The following is a 14892-nucleotide window of genomic DNA, read 5'->3' on the forward strand; positions in this document are numbered from 1 at the left end:
GTGTGTCAGGCACTGAGGACAGAACTGCGGGGTGTACACAGTGCCAGGAGGGAGCTGGGGCTGCAGGAGCTCGGAGGGAAAGACCTGCCCACCTGAGCAGCAGGGTGTGTGTGTGTGTGTGTGTGTAAGGTGACTGGCCGCAGGAGGCTTCACTGGGGTTATATCTGTGTCACCCTGCACAGTGATGGGTCCCTGGGAGAGAACCACTGAGCCGACGGCTATTCTCGAGTGTCACGCCCATGGCTTAATGTTTTTATTTCTGTTTCTCTGTCTAGAAACTCTCAACTTGGGCATCAGACCTTGTGTCACAAGAAGCGATGCTGCCCCGATGGGAACTGTCTCTTTACCTGCTTGCTTCACTAGGCTTCCACTTCTATTCTTTCTATGAGGTTTACAAAACCTCCAGAGGTAAGTCCCGACTTTTCTGAACTTGCACCCGGAAGGAAAGGTGGCAGGGGGATTCGGGAGGGTGGCCTCAGGCTCCTGGCACGTGTCGTGGGACCCGCTTTGCTTTCCCCTCTTCTTGGACAGTTTGAATCAATGGGTCAGTGGAGTGTCCCACCCTCAGCTTGGATGGTTTAGCTGATCCTGTGGCTGATCTTTTATAAGAGGAGTGTTTCATTCAATGGCTCTTGAAGGCTGGGGGGCTGGAGGGGGATTTGCATTCATAATTTGCAGTAACTTCTGACATTTCTCTCTCACCATCCCTCCTTGCAGACACCTGGAGGCAGCCCATGGTGTTGGAGGCCCAGGCTCCTTCCCTCTTCTTGCTCTGCTGCCTTTAGTGCTCTTTTGTGTATTTTGAAGAGGAGTCATCATCAAGTCCACATTCCCGCCCACTGGATGGGGATTGAGCACCCTCCTTTCCTTTAAGGGCACCTTGTCACTTCTCATACGCAGTTGGCCAGAACTGAGTTCTGTGGCCACAGCCGGGAGGCAGGGAAATACCATCTTTAATTTGGTGGCCAGGTGCTACTTAAAACTCCACATACTGTGGAAGAAAGAATTTTGGAGGCACCATGAGTGATCTCCATAGTCAGTGACAGTTTCCCAGAGGCGCTGGGAAGCCTTGCCTTACGGAAGACCAGGAGTCAGCCACATGAGAAGGGCAGAGGACCTGTGGACAGAGAGGAGTTTGCAGGCCAGTCGACAAGGGTGTGCAGTGCCCCTGGGTGTGAGAAAGCATAGCATGATCTGGGAACTGCAAACCACTCACTGGGACCGGAGTGCAGAGTGCAAAGGGAGAGTGGCAGGGGTTGAGCTTAGATCAGAAAGCAGGGATAGAGTGTGAAAGAGCTGATATATTCAGGGAGGAATCCGGGCTCTCTCTTTAGGCAGGTGAATCTGTAGTTGTGGTCATTTAAAATGGCAGAGGCCTGCTGAAACCGGTTTGGCTCAGTGGATGGAGCGTCGGCCTGCGGACTGAAAGGTCCCGGGTTCGATTCTGGTCAAGGGCATGTACCTGGGTTGCGGGCATATCCCCAGTGGGAGATGTGCAGGAGGCAGCTGATCGATGTTTCTCTCTCATCGATGTTTCTGACTCTCTATATATCTCTCCCTTCCTCTCTGTAGAAAATCAATAAAATATATTAAAAATAAATAAATAAATAAATAAATAAATAAATAAATAAATAAAATGGCAGAGGTAGGGTTTGGGAAGCACAGCTGGGAGTCCGCGGCCCTCAGCCTCCCCCTCCTCATGCATCACCAGGATTGACTCTTCCCCCATTCTGCATATGTCCCTCTCAAAGCCGGGGGCTTGGGTGCAGAGACTGGGGCGGGGGCCGGGGCTGCAGTTCAGGGTCCTGTCCTTGAGTAGATGACCTTGGCCTGGGCGCCAGGTGAGCTGGCTGACGGTGGGTTGGGCCAGCTGGGCCCTTCAGTTTACTGTCCTCTGTGAAGGGACCCGGTGCACAGCCCTGCAGGAGCCCAGCGCTGGGCAGACTGTCTTGATGGCCAGCGTAGTCGCAGGTGTTGTGGCGCAGCCGAGGCTCTGGTGACCGGTGTGATGGTCCTTCATGTTATACTTGACCCTGTTTCCCTGGTTAGCGGAGGCCAGGGTCATGGGAAGCAGCAGCCTGGTTTACAGTCGCTTTCCTCCTGGGATTCCCAGCCTGGCAGCCCACCCCTTCCTCTCGGGCTTACATTGGCGGTTTCCTCTCATGCCCACTGGCCCTCAAGGGAGGGGAGTGTCGGCCTTCAGGGACTCTGCTTTCTAATGCTTTCCATAAAGCTCGCACAATGACTTGGGCCAGGGCCTGGCCGTAGGGCATTTAAAGGCAACCGTAGCGTTAGACTCCACAGCGCCTCACTCCCTGCTCCCCCAGCCCATCATGCTCCATGTTCCATCAAATACCAAGAATGTGTATAGACCGTATGGCTTCCTCTCTGCTGGATCATTTCCAACTCAGTCCACGCCTGCCTTCCTCTCCCGGGAGCCCTCAGGGCTCCCATGCTAACCCCCCCCCCCCCCCCGCCCTGCCTGGCAATCTGCCTCGACAGACCCAGAATTCCTTAGGGGAGTCCCTGTTGGGAGGTTTGAGACCTTTTACGTCCTTTATTGCCTTGCATCCTACTTACATATATGGTCTCCTTTTACTTGGGGGATTTCTAAATCACTTACTCATTCCCTGAGTGGCAGTTGGGAGACAGGAGAGAAGGAGCCCGCACACCTCAAGAATGTGGGAAAGCCAGCGCCTTGTCACCCATCTTCTACGCCACATTCTATAGGAATATCTGAGAGTTGCCTACCACTCCGTTGCCTCATCTTTAGAAGTCGTTTTCCTGCTCCCTTTCTCTACCCTCATTTACTGCACAGTCTTCTATACCTGCAGGCTCGCTCCCTAGAAAACCAAAGAACCAGTAGGAGCTGATGAGAATTTTCAGATGCATAGAAGCCTCAGGATGCATTAAGCCACGACTGGGTTGCTACTCCCCGGTGGTGGCTTGCATCACAGGAGGGCATGTGAGTGTGTAATGCCCCCCTCCCCTGTCACTGATCCTGCCCTCCAGTTCCCCCTACCCCACCCCATCAAAGTGCTGAGGGTGAAAGGGGGAGGTTAGCTAGAGCTTTTAAGTAAGTGGTTCACCACCAGGGCCCAGTGGCAGCGATTAACATGCAAATTCTCTCACCCAGTAGGTAGGACGGGGTTTTGATGTATCCTCTTGTTGGGTGGTGGTTGGAGAGAGGAGAATCCACAGCTGATTTAGCCGGGAGGGCTCACCAGCAGAAACGGTGTCATTTCTATGCGCTCAGGCGCTTTGGTGCAGCACTGCATTGTGGGAAAATGGGACCAGGGCGCCTACAGTCAGGCCTGTGTGGTGGGGAGACAATTTTCCTGGGCAGGGAAGGCTCCTCCTGCGTGAGTGTAGTATGTGGCCTACGATGAAAGCTGTTCTCACCCGAAGAGTGAGAGCGTGGGGTGCCTACCCAGAAGACTTAACGAGAGAAGTTCTGGGGCCTTGGCTCCTCTGGGAAGGAGCTCCTGCTGCAAGTCTCAGCCTCCGAATGGATTTCCTAAGGGGGTGCGAATGGGTTTAAACTGTAATTTTACATGTGTGTTGTATGACATTTGTTTGTGTCAAGAGGTCAGACGAGGGTGGTTTGTAGAAATTTTCCAAAGCGCGAGGGGGAATTTTGGCCTGGAGCTACGCCGTCCATTACTGTAGTCATTAGACACGTGGCTAACGAGCACTTGGAACGTGTCCACTTCCAGTGGAGATGTGCTGTTAGGATAACATGTACATTGGACTTGGAAGAATTAATGAGTAAGAAAAAGGAGTGCAGAGTAAGTCATCCATAGTTGTTTAGTCCTGATTCCATGTTGAAATAATGTTTTGGATAGATTGAGATAACGAAAATATACGAAATTCATTTCACTCTTTAACAACTTTAAAAAACGTGGCTACTGGAAACTTTAAAATTACAAATGTGTGTGAGTTAGTATTTCAGTAGGACAGCGCCCCTGCTGGACAGGATGTCCTCATAATTCTCCCGTCTGCACAGAGTTCCTTTTTCCACCAGAGGGCGGTGTGCGCCAGCTTCAGTTTACCTGGTGCTTAGCAGGAAAATTTCACTGCTTCTGGTTGTACTCTTTTTAAAAAGGAGGAAAAAAAGAACTCAAGTTTCTGCCTTGTTTCAATTCTTTATAATTCTGGTGTTTCTGGAGATTTCTCACTGTATGAAAGCGAAGCCAAAACCAAGAAGACAAGAAGCAGAGAGGTTTTCCACCCAGTTTGCCTTAATGAATTAGGAGGTTCCCATATGTCTTTGCTGGATTGCAGTGTCTTGCTATTTGTTTGCAGGCTGTTCCTTTGACTTGAATTTGTGCACGACACAGCATGTTCTCCCATGCACGTGCACATGCAGACACACACACGCAGACACACACACACGCACACACAATGTGGCATGTGTGCAGCTGTGGCAGGAAGGACCAGGGCTCTGCTGCAACCACACGCCTCCAGCACACCTCCTGGACCCGGGACTGCAGTGTGTGTGGCAGAGCTGTGCCGTGCGGTCCCCTGGCCCAGTGCTCAGTACCCCACCCTCTTCTGTCGTTCCTGGGGCAGTGTTGCCTTTGGCTTGAAGTTGGGGCTGCTGTTTGCATCTAGTGTGTGTGACTCTGCCCCTTTGTTCTACTCTAGATCAGCATCGTTTCGTGATTAAGTCTGAGTCGCACACTCTTTTTTAAAAAATGTGTTTTTAAAATATATTTTATTGATTTTTTACAGAGAGGATGGGAGAGGAATAGAGAGTTAGAAACATCGATCAGCTGCCTCCTGCACACCCCCTACTGGGGATGTTCCCGCAGTACATGCCCTTGCCCGAAATCGAACCTGGGACCTTTCAGTCCGCAGGTCGATGCTCTATCCACTGAGCCAAACCAGTTAGGGCGAGTCACAGACTCTTTCTGGTTTTCCTGTGATTGTTCTGGGTCGCTCCTCTGTGGTTCTGTACTTTTGTTGGTTCAGTAGCAGTGGTTCTCCTCGTTCTTGTCTGTGCACTCTGTGTCTTTTGGGTGATGTCAGTCTTTCTGGAAGCTTCATCACTACCCTTATACTGAGGTCTCCTGGGTCTTTATCTTCAACTTAGGGCCCTCTTGAGCACCACCCATACCCATCCAGCTTCCTACTGTATATCACATAGACACCCCAGACTCAAACTCCACCTCCTCATTCCTGTGTCATGGCACTCATCAGCACTATTGTAATTTTTTATTATTCATTTGTCTCTCTTACCTAGTGTGCAGTGAGCCCCAGGAGGGCAAAAGACATGCCAGTCTTCTGTTTCATTCCTAGCATCTCACACCCTGCTTGGTTATTATACACCCTCAAAACGTATTTGAACGAAGATTTTATTATATTTTGTTTTATATCAGTTGAGTTGTTTGTCTTATAAACATACTTATTACTCTTACACGATTCCATTTTATAATCTTTTTAGCATTATCTCACATCATGAGGCCTTGATCACCATCAATGTGTGGAATGATCTGTTTAAAAAAATTTTTTTTTGCCCTGGCCAGTAGGGCTCATCCTATGCACTGAAAGGTTGTGGGTTCTATTCCCGGTCAGGGCACATACCCATCTTGTGGGTTCGATCCCCGTTCGGGGCACATGTGGGAGGCAACTGATCAATGTTCCTCTCTCACATAGATGTTTCTTTCTCTCTCCCTCTCCCTTCCTCTTTAAAATCAATAAAAACATATCCTCAAGTGAGGATTGGAAAACTATATATAAAAATATTTTAGCCCTGGCCAGCTTGGCTCGGTGGATAGAGCCTTGACCTGTGGACTGAAGGGTGGCGGGTTCATTTCCGGTCAGGGGCATATGCCTGGGTTGTGGGCTCAATCCCCAGTAGGGGGCTTGCAGGAGGCAGCCGATCAAACTCATCATTGATACTTCTATCTCTCTCCCTCTTCCTTCCTCTCTGAAATCAATAAAAATATATTTAAAAAATATTTTACCACCTGAACAAGTGCATTTGCATTAACCCCTCCGGGGGGGTCCCTGTGCTGGAGGCTTTCTCTCTGGACACCTCTCCCTTTGTGAGCCTTATTCCACGTGGGAGGGGACATTTCCAGCAGCCCCACCACGGATTTCCAGGAACTCAGCTCACAGACAACTGGAGAGGGGGATCCAGGAGCCTGACGTTTCCATGCCCGTAGCTCAGTCCACAGGCGGCTTTTCCAGAACACATTCCAGTTTCTCTTAGTGCCTCTGCTATTCAGCCAACCAGTTTTATTTGGATTTGGAACTAATGGCCACTGTTTTTCTTGTCAGAACATGAAGAGCAATTGGACCAAGAATTTGACCTGGCGATTGGCACTTTGCTTGGAGGATTCAAGAAGGTACACAGTGGCTAAAGGATAAGCCTTCTCGGTTTTCCAGCCGGGTTCAGTATTTTGCATCCCCTTTGTCTTGGCACTGACCCAGGCGTAGTATTCATCAGCACTTGGGAATGGGGGGTCTTTCCTCCGTCCGGTAAAAGGTGTGAATGCCGTGTTGGGTAAAGATCTCCCCGGCGTCTCTATCTTCCCATCCCCTGTTTTCTTCTCAAGACTCGAGAAATCTGATTGTCTGACCTTATCAGCGGGTACAGATTTCATCCTCGCGAAGCTCAGGCACTTTCTCCTGACCCAGCCATATCTATTAGAATTAGATGTGGCCCCACACATCCCTACAGCAACTGTTGGCAACCGTATAGGAAATTCTTCCTTCCTGCCTCCAAGTGTCCCTGTGTGAATATCCCATGTCCTGCGTGGTTCAGGGTCCGGGCTCTGGAGAAGAGGCCACACGCAAATGACAGAGACGAGACAAGAAATAATAATTTGGAAATTGGGGGGCCAGGCGAGAGCCCATCCCAAGAGGAAAGACTCTGCTTGTGCTCAGGCCTTGCCATCCTTTTATTCAGCTTGGGATACACCCATAGCCCTTAGGCAGGCAATTTCCAGTAACAGGCAGACTATCTTATCAGTAAGGATTTACATGACTATCTGGTGGGAAGTTGCTTCAGCTACCATTGTCTGGACTAAACAGTGGGTGCATAGCCCTGACCTTTGCCAGGGCTCAAGGGTCACCAGCATTCCGGGCTCCTTGTCCACACCTCTCTGCTAGTGAAGACAATAAGTGGCTCCCCACATCCCTGAAGCTTTGAGGGTTCTTCTGCCTCATCCTTAGGAAGGTGTTGGAGCTGGAGAAAATTTCGAACCCACCGCATATGTTGAACACCACTCCTTTCATCTGCAAATAAATGTATTGGGGTAACATTGGTTAATAACATATACATTTGAAAGAATGTGCACCCCAATGTTCATTACAGCGTTATTTACAGTAGCCAAGATTTGGAAGCAGCCCAAGTGCCCATCAGTAGATGAGTGAATAAAACAGCTGGGGTATATTTACACAATGGGATACTACTCAGCCGTAAAAAGGAAGGAAATTGTACCCTTTCTGACAGCATTGATGGACCTGGAGAACATTACGCTAAGTGAAATAAGCCAGTGAGAGAAAGACAAGTACCATATGACTTCACTCTTATGTGGAATCTAATGAACAAACTGAACTAACAAGCAAAAAAGAGTCAGACTCATAGATAGAGAGTGGGCTGACAGCTGTTTGGGGTGGGGGTGTGTGTGCTGGGGGTGGTGGTGGAGGGATTGAGCAAAAAAAAAAAAAAAATAGAAAGAACTCACTGACATGAACCATAGTGTGGTGATTGCGGGGGGATGGGGGTGGGTGGAGGTGGAAGAGGGTATAGGGGGATAAACGGTGATGGAAAAAATAAAATGATTAAATGTATTGAAGTAACATTGGTTAATAACATTATATACATTTCAAGTCTCCATCATCAATGTATACCCCATTGAGCGCTCACCACCTAAAGTCTAGTCTCCTCCCCACCGTATGTTTGACCTGCTTTACCCTCTATTTATTCCTAACATTCCTCATGCTAATAAACTCCTGTGCAGCTTTAGATGCCAGTATTGAAGTTATCTGAACTGTAACTGTGTCTCGGACCAGCTTTGTGATTAGGATCCATCTGATGCTGACTCACTGCTTCTGGGCTGGGGGCTCCCCATTGGGGCACGTTCGGTGTGAAGAACATCCCCGGGAGGGGAAGAGTTAACTTTTACAACGTGTCCCTACAAGTGATCTGACAGGTGGGACTCGGAGAGAAGAAGCAGAGGTTATTCCAGGCTAGAGGGTTGAGCCGTGACTTGGAGCTGAAATTTAGAGAGACTTGGAGGCGGGGAAACCACTTCCTTCTCTCACATTCCCTAAAAGCGGTGCCGGTCAACATTCTTCACAAGGTTATCACTTTTAAAAATCATGTCATGACAGTTGCTGTCTCTGTTAGAAAGAAAGTAGAAGCAGCTGCAGATAAGCGTGAGCGCCCGGCGCCCCTGGGAGACGTGAAGGGTGGCCTCTGTGGGCGGGGAACTGACTGAAGCCACTGTCAGGCTGACCGTCGCTGCTAAGTCCCACGTGGGTGAGTTGGCCAGCATGACTTTACACCCAGGTTTCGTGGAGGCAAATCTCAGGCCCAATTCAGTCACCCATGTAGATAGACATTCACGAGGCCAGTAGCCGAAACCAGCTCAGGCCAACCTGCCCTGCTCCTGTGGGGCATTGCCTAACATGGGAGGAAGTGGGCGGAGCTCCAGGCCACGAGACAACTGCCAGCCCAGGCCACCAGCACTGAAACGGGATAAGTGTTATATTCTAGAAGGAATCTTCTCTTATAACCATAAGATTAGCCCTGCCAAGGCAAGGCCTCAAAAAATTGAGCATAAACTCAGAATTGTTCCTCTCCACGGAAATCTTTAGTAAAAGGCGAAAGATTTATGCGATCTGAAGAGAAACCAGAGTATGCTTGGCTCCTCCCAAGTTCCCTCCTCCAGTAACTACAGCTCCTAGTTCAGTTATGGTGACGTTTTAGGGCTAGAGGTACTTTCTGCCTAAAGTTTGCACAAGAAGTTTTTCGAGTAAGTTTCTTGCATTTAGAAATGACAAGTTAAAAAAAAATCTTTTAAACTTGAAAAGGATTGTACTCTCTGCAGTGTATTATGGGTATGCAAATGAGCCGGAGTCATCACCCTTGAGATTCTACAGATACCTTAGTAGTCCCTGGGTGCCTCTGGAGCCACCATTAGAGGGCGAAGCAGAGGTCAGGCCGACTGGGCCCTAAACCTCATTCTGGCTCAACCACCGGATCTGGTTTTATTCCTTCTGTATGTTGGGACTCTGGGTGCGGTCCTCTCCTCTCCTTTTCCCAACCTCCAACAATTAAGACAGAACCACAGAGAGTTCCCTCTCGTTCATGAAGGCAAACCTCAGACCCAATCTCAACCACTGAGACACACTGGCTGGGTTTTATTTTTATTTTATTTTATTTTTTGCTTGCGTATGGATGGCCACTTGTTATAGCACCTTTTGTTGAAAAGATGATTCTTCCATTGAATTGTTTTTGCACCTTTGTCAAAAATCAGTTGACCAGACTTGTGTGGCTCTATTTTTGGGTTCTTGTTGCTTTCTTTTGATTGATGTTTGTGGAGTATGTATCCTTCTGCATCCTTTTACTCTCAGCCTACCTATATTGTATTTAAAGTGAATTTCTTACAGACAGCATAGAGTTGGATCATTTCTTAAAAATCCGTTCCGCCAATCTGCCTTTTAATTGGTACATATAAATTGACTAGGGTTCATTCGGCTTCTTGAATCTGTAGGTTTATGCCTTTTGCCAGATTTTTAGCTGTTATTTCTTTGAATATTTTTTTCAGCCCCATGTTTTTTCTCCTCTTTCTTTTTTTTTTTAGGATTTCACGAATCACATGAATGTTAGATCTTTATAATTGTACCACAGATTTCCGAGGCTCTGTTTATTTATGTTTTCAGCCTACTTTTTTTGTTATTCAGATTGTGTGATTTCCATTGACTCATCTTTAGGTTCAGTGCTTCTTTCCTGAGTCATCTACCTCTGCTAGTAAGCCTATCCAGTGAGCTATTTTATTTATTTTATTTCATTGTCATTCCTCAAGTCCTGAGGTCCCTAGCCAGTCTGTCTTCTTTCTGCCATCTTTCGGGGTCTTCCTCTGTTTATCTTATAATTACACTCAGGGCTTTTAGCTGTCCTTGGTGGGCAGGTTAGGGAGAATGGTGTTTATTATATCTTGCCGGAAACCAGAAGTCTCTGCGTTGACGTATTTTAAAGTTAGTTTCCGACATCATAGAAAAGATATGTTATTTTAACGTTTCTGCAGAGAGATGGCAGAGGCAGTGTGCAGCGGGCGATGGATGCTGGAGGCATGGTGAGCCTTGGTTCTTGTTCTTGGTGGTTTCCACCCGCAGCCTTGGAGGCACCTTAGCTCCCACCATGGCTGACTCTCAGAAGAGGTGCTCTGGGGTGGGCATGTATAGAGAACCCACACTCTGCTCCTCCGTGTTTCTCCTTTACTCTCACACTATACTTCCAACACCAGTTGTGTGGGGGGCTTCCCTACACCAAGCAATTCTGCGACACCAGATGGGTGTCCTGCAGTTCAACTCAATAGCTGACACTCTCCCTGGAGATGGCCTCAGATCCCACAGGTGAAGGGCTCGGTCCTACAAGATGCTCCCACCCCCCTGCCTTTGGATGCCAACTGCACGTCCAGGTGGTACCCATGGCCCTTCCTCAGGGCCAGTTAATGTGCTAGAGTGGCTCACAGAACTCAGGAAAGCGTTTTACTTCCTGTTTAACCGTTTATTATAAAAGAATGCGATAAAATATACGGATGATCACCCGGATGGGAGAGATGCACGGGGTGCGGTGTGTGGGAGGGGCCGAGCCTCCAGGCCCCCTCTAGGCCTCCCACTCTCCCAGTGCCTCCACCTGTTCACCAGCCCGGGAGCTCTCTGAACCCTGCATTTTGGGGACTTTTATGCACTTTATCACGAGTCATGACCAATCATTAACTCTATTTCAACCCCTCTCCCCTCTCAGAAGAATGGAGTGTGGCACTGAAAACCCCAAGCTTCTACCCATGGCTTGATCTTTCTGGTGAGCAGCCCCATCCAGAGGCCCACCCAGACTCAACCTCATTCCAACAAAACACAGTGTTATCACCCAGGAAATCCCAAGGGCTTAGGAGAACAAAAGATGCTCCTATTGCTCTTGTCACAGGAAATTCCAAGGGTCTGAGGAGCGCGGTGCCAGTCATCGGGGGCACCAGTATACATATTTCCTATTATTTCACAGGGAGCTCTCTCTTTGAGAGCTCGGATAGCTAGCTGATGGGTCAAGGGGACAGACTGAAATGATTGTGGGAGAGTTCTTTCATGTACTCTGCCCACTTTCCTGGTCTTCCACCCAGTGTGTAAGATTCAAGGAGAAAAATGGTATCTGTGCCCCTGGTTGGTGTGCTCAGTGGTTAGAGCGTAGGCCCAAGCATGGAAGGGTCCTGAGTTTGATTCCTAGTCAAGGGCATGTACCTGGGTTGCAGGTTTGGTCCCCGGCCCCAGTCTGGGCATGTGCTGGAGGCAACCAATCCATGTGTCTCTCACATTTCCCTCCCTCCCTCCCTCCTTCCCTCCCTCCCTCCCTCAATCCCTACTTCGCTCCCTCCCTTTTACTTTGTCTTAAAATCATTGGGAAAAATATCCTCAGGTGAGGATTAAGGACAACACAAAGGATGGTATCTGAGATTATGCAGAGCTCCCCTCTTCCCCCCCCCCCCCCCCCCCCCCGGACGGATGGCAAGAATGTTAGCTTTTCCCTTCTCTCTTTTATCACTCACCTCTGCCTCGAGGACCTTCAACATTTTGGGATTCCATCTGGAGTTCCAGTTTCTCGTGTTCGCCCGCTGCAGAGATGTTATATATGAACTAGTTTTCTTGAGTGTGTGAAGACTTTCTAGGCAGAAAGCAGATTCTCCTGAGTGTGAGGACCATTTCAGGAACCATGGTCCCCAAAGGCCTGGGAACCATTTTTTCTCCATGTTACTGTGACTGGCTTAGCCTTTCTGTATTCTGCAGAAGTGACGCGAATGGGATGTAGGATTTATTAGCACGGTTTGTAGCTGGGGAATCTTACAAGGTTATGTCATTTGCTATCTAGTCATCACATTCTGTTACAGTTTTTTTGGGGGATCAGGATCCCTAACTTATTGAATAGTCTTATTAACTGTTTGCACCTCATTTCTCCATATATGTACCTTGTAGAAAATGTGTTTTTTTTTCTGGTTTGAGGATGTGGGGAAAATACTGTCTTTTTTTTGTGCCTTTGCCTTCATACTAGAATTTAGTATTTCTCTTTTAGAATGTGATTCATTCTTTGTAAGCTCTAGGACGAAAGGGAGAAATGTGGAATAGGCAAAACAGGGAGACAGAATCTGGACTTGCTCAAGTATATGCATATGTCTGCATAATCTGGAGTGAATTCTAGGAGGTAGGTAGGTAGCGGTGTAGCCAGAGGAAGTCACTGAGTTTAGGTTGGCAGTTAGGTTGAAGAGATTCAGAGACCTTCCCCACATCAATTAGGCTCTCTTGATTTAACTAAGTCCTCGAGAAGTTTTCTCTTTCCTCCTTCTACAAAACACCTCCCTGCCCCCTTTCTACCCTGGGCTGATTTGCGGGCCCTTTATGAGGGCCCTTTAAGAGAGTGGAATGGTATGTGCCCTTATGCTAGCCCTGCTGGTGGCATCCTGACCCCTGTGAGCATCTTCTTCACCTTCACCTGTACAGGATGGGGAAGACACTTAAGCAGAGATTTTGTTATTTACACGGGGGGGGGGGGGAGTTTCATTAATGAAAACATTTTGTCTTTGAGGAAATGTTGGCTGGGGAAGGAGTGTTGTCTCCGAAAATTGCGAGCAGTAAACTAATTTAGTTCAACTTATTTTAGAAAGAGCAAGGCATCTGTTGAAAGAAAAGCAAACTCTTGCAATAATTGCTACATGAATCATTGGGCTGAGTTCACCCAGAGAGCAGCGCTGCTCCTGTGCAGAATTCATGTAAATACGCCCTCCTTTCCCCTCTCTCCTTGGGAGATTTATAGGCCATTAAGGCGAGCGCGCTGCCTCTGAAAGCGCAGGGAAATGTTTCCGGATTCAAGTACCTTGTAAAGGTTTCCTCGGAGCCTTGTAAACAGATTACTTTTGCTCAGTGTGACTGGGAATTAGGTCTGGTCTCAAAGTACATACTATGCACATGATGTCATTTCGGAAATAGATAACACAAAAATGTCTAGTACTTCTGTTGTGTTTCTTTTGTTATTGTTGCAAAATTCCGGATACAAGGATGAGGAAAACAGTAAATCTATTCATCTCCACACTGTCTGCTCTGTCTGAGGGGAAAAGAGGCATGCCAGCGAAAAATGCTGCCTGACAGTCAGTAAGGTGGAGCCTTTTCTCCTGGGTTTGAACCGCACACCTAGGTTCACTGGTGCCTGTGTTCTAACGTAAACACTCATTGCCTCCACGATCCAGTTCCAGAGCATCCCTCGGACTGACCTAGCGGCTGTCTTCCTCCTCTTCGTTTTCCTCCACCGAACAGACTTATTTCAGAAGTTGTCTACAAAGTGAATTCTTTTCATAATGCTTCTATTGTGAAACTAAAGCTGGATTGCAATCAGAGGAAAAATTCTTTCCAAAGTATGTTGATCAAAACAAACAAACAAAACTTCAAAGTATGTTGATCAAGTTTCCACAGAGACAACAGATTCCTCTCCAGCCAGTTTAAACAGAAAGGAATTTATTGTGGGGATTTCAGGAGCTCTCAGAACAGTCAAAAAAACTGTGGGGACAGGCACTAAAGTGAGCTTCCAGGAGCCGTTCCCAGAGTAGCCTGCAACACGGGGCTGCTGCCCCGTTCACGGCCTGAGAACTCCCCAAACTGCCCCTCCAGGAAGCGGTGCACTGCCGGCCTGCCTGGGCCTCGCGTCTCAGCCACCATTCTTTCAGGAGAGTCTCACAGCCCACGTTTCTTTAGGTGCTTTCGCCTTCAACGTCTTCCTGTGTTCACCAGAAGCAAGGTCATATGACATGTGTAGACGTGCTAGCTGCAGGGGATTCTGGGCAATGTAGTTTTCTGCTTTCCAGCCACTAATGTATAGGAAGTCGTCCCAGCAAGGGGTTGGAGTGTTGACTGAGTCAAGTGGTGGTGTCTGCCGTATGGAGCAGACCTGCCTTTTACTAGTATTTTGAGGAGAAGGGTATGATGGTTGTTTCCTATGGCATTTCAGATGTTGCAGTCTTTCTGTTACCTATGGATTCACTCCTTTTGAGTCCACGCTTCCTAGAACCTTTATCTTTTCTTTGTTTTTAAAATATGTTTTTATTGATTTTAGAGACAGAGGAAGGGAAAGGGAGACAGAAGCATCAATGATGAGAGAGAGAAACATTATCCATCGGCTGCCTCCTGCATGCCCCCCACCAGGGATCAAGCTTGAAACCCAAGCATGTGGCCTGACCTGGAATCAAACAGGTGACCTCTCAGTGCACAGGATGGCGTCCAGCGAACTGAGCCGCACCAGCCAGAGCCGTACTCTGTATTGTATCACAGGAACACAGACTTTGCAGCCTGAGGACCTGGGTTTTGAACTTGGGCTTTGCCATGATTGGCTGGGAGACTTTGGGCATGATATTTAACCTCTCTGAGGGTAGTTTTCTTACCCCTAGGTGGGCAGACCATACCGTGCAGTAAACCCACACACGGTGATGGGTTCTTCCCATTTCTGGGGAAGAGGGCAGGCCAGATGAGTGGGGAACTTTCTGGAACAGAGCAGGCTGCCAGTGTGGGTGGGAACCTGGAGACCTGTCTTTGTCACCAGGTGGTGAGCAGGGAGATCAGCCCTCTCTTGAAAGGATACAGGCAGTCAAGGCTCAGAATTCCTGGGCATGGTTGACCCAC

The 14892-nt window shown here is 48.2% G+C and overlaps 1 protein-coding gene and 1 non-coding gene across 6 annotated transcripts in view; one reads left to right on the forward strand and one right to left on the reverse strand.

The window, feature by feature from the left end:
* The window catches only part of HHAT (hedgehog acyltransferase), a 167182-nt gene that overhangs the window by 12589 nt on the left and 139701 nt on the right, over positions 1-14892 (forward strand). For 4 of the 5 annotated variants that reach the window (XR_009449963.1, XM_059675638.1, XM_059675637.1 and 1 more), the window contains exons 2-3: positions 276-408; positions 6286-6353. Coding sequence is in view for 3 of the 5 variants with exons in the window: in XM_059675638.1 (XP_059531621.1) it covers positions 318-408; positions 6286-6353 (159 nt within the window). In the remaining 2 variants the exon portion in view is untranslated. Of the gene's footprint in view, positions 1-273; positions 409-2834; positions 2966-6285; positions 6354-14892 lie in introns of those variants that run through there. The other variant, XM_059675635.1, reaches the window with a different exon arrangement.
* LOC132221485 (U5 spliceosomal RNA) lies at positions 8761-8876 on the reverse strand. Its single transcript, XR_009450015.1, has one exon. It is a non-coding gene; the product is annotated as a U5 spliceosomal RNA (small nuclear RNA).

Source organism: Myotis daubentonii, chromosome 18 (genome assembly GCF_963259705.1).
Source record: "Myotis daubentonii chromosome 18, mMyoDau2.1, whole genome shotgun sequence".
NCBI lineage: Eukaryota > Metazoa > Chordata > Mammalia > Chiroptera > Vespertilionidae > Myotis > Myotis daubentonii.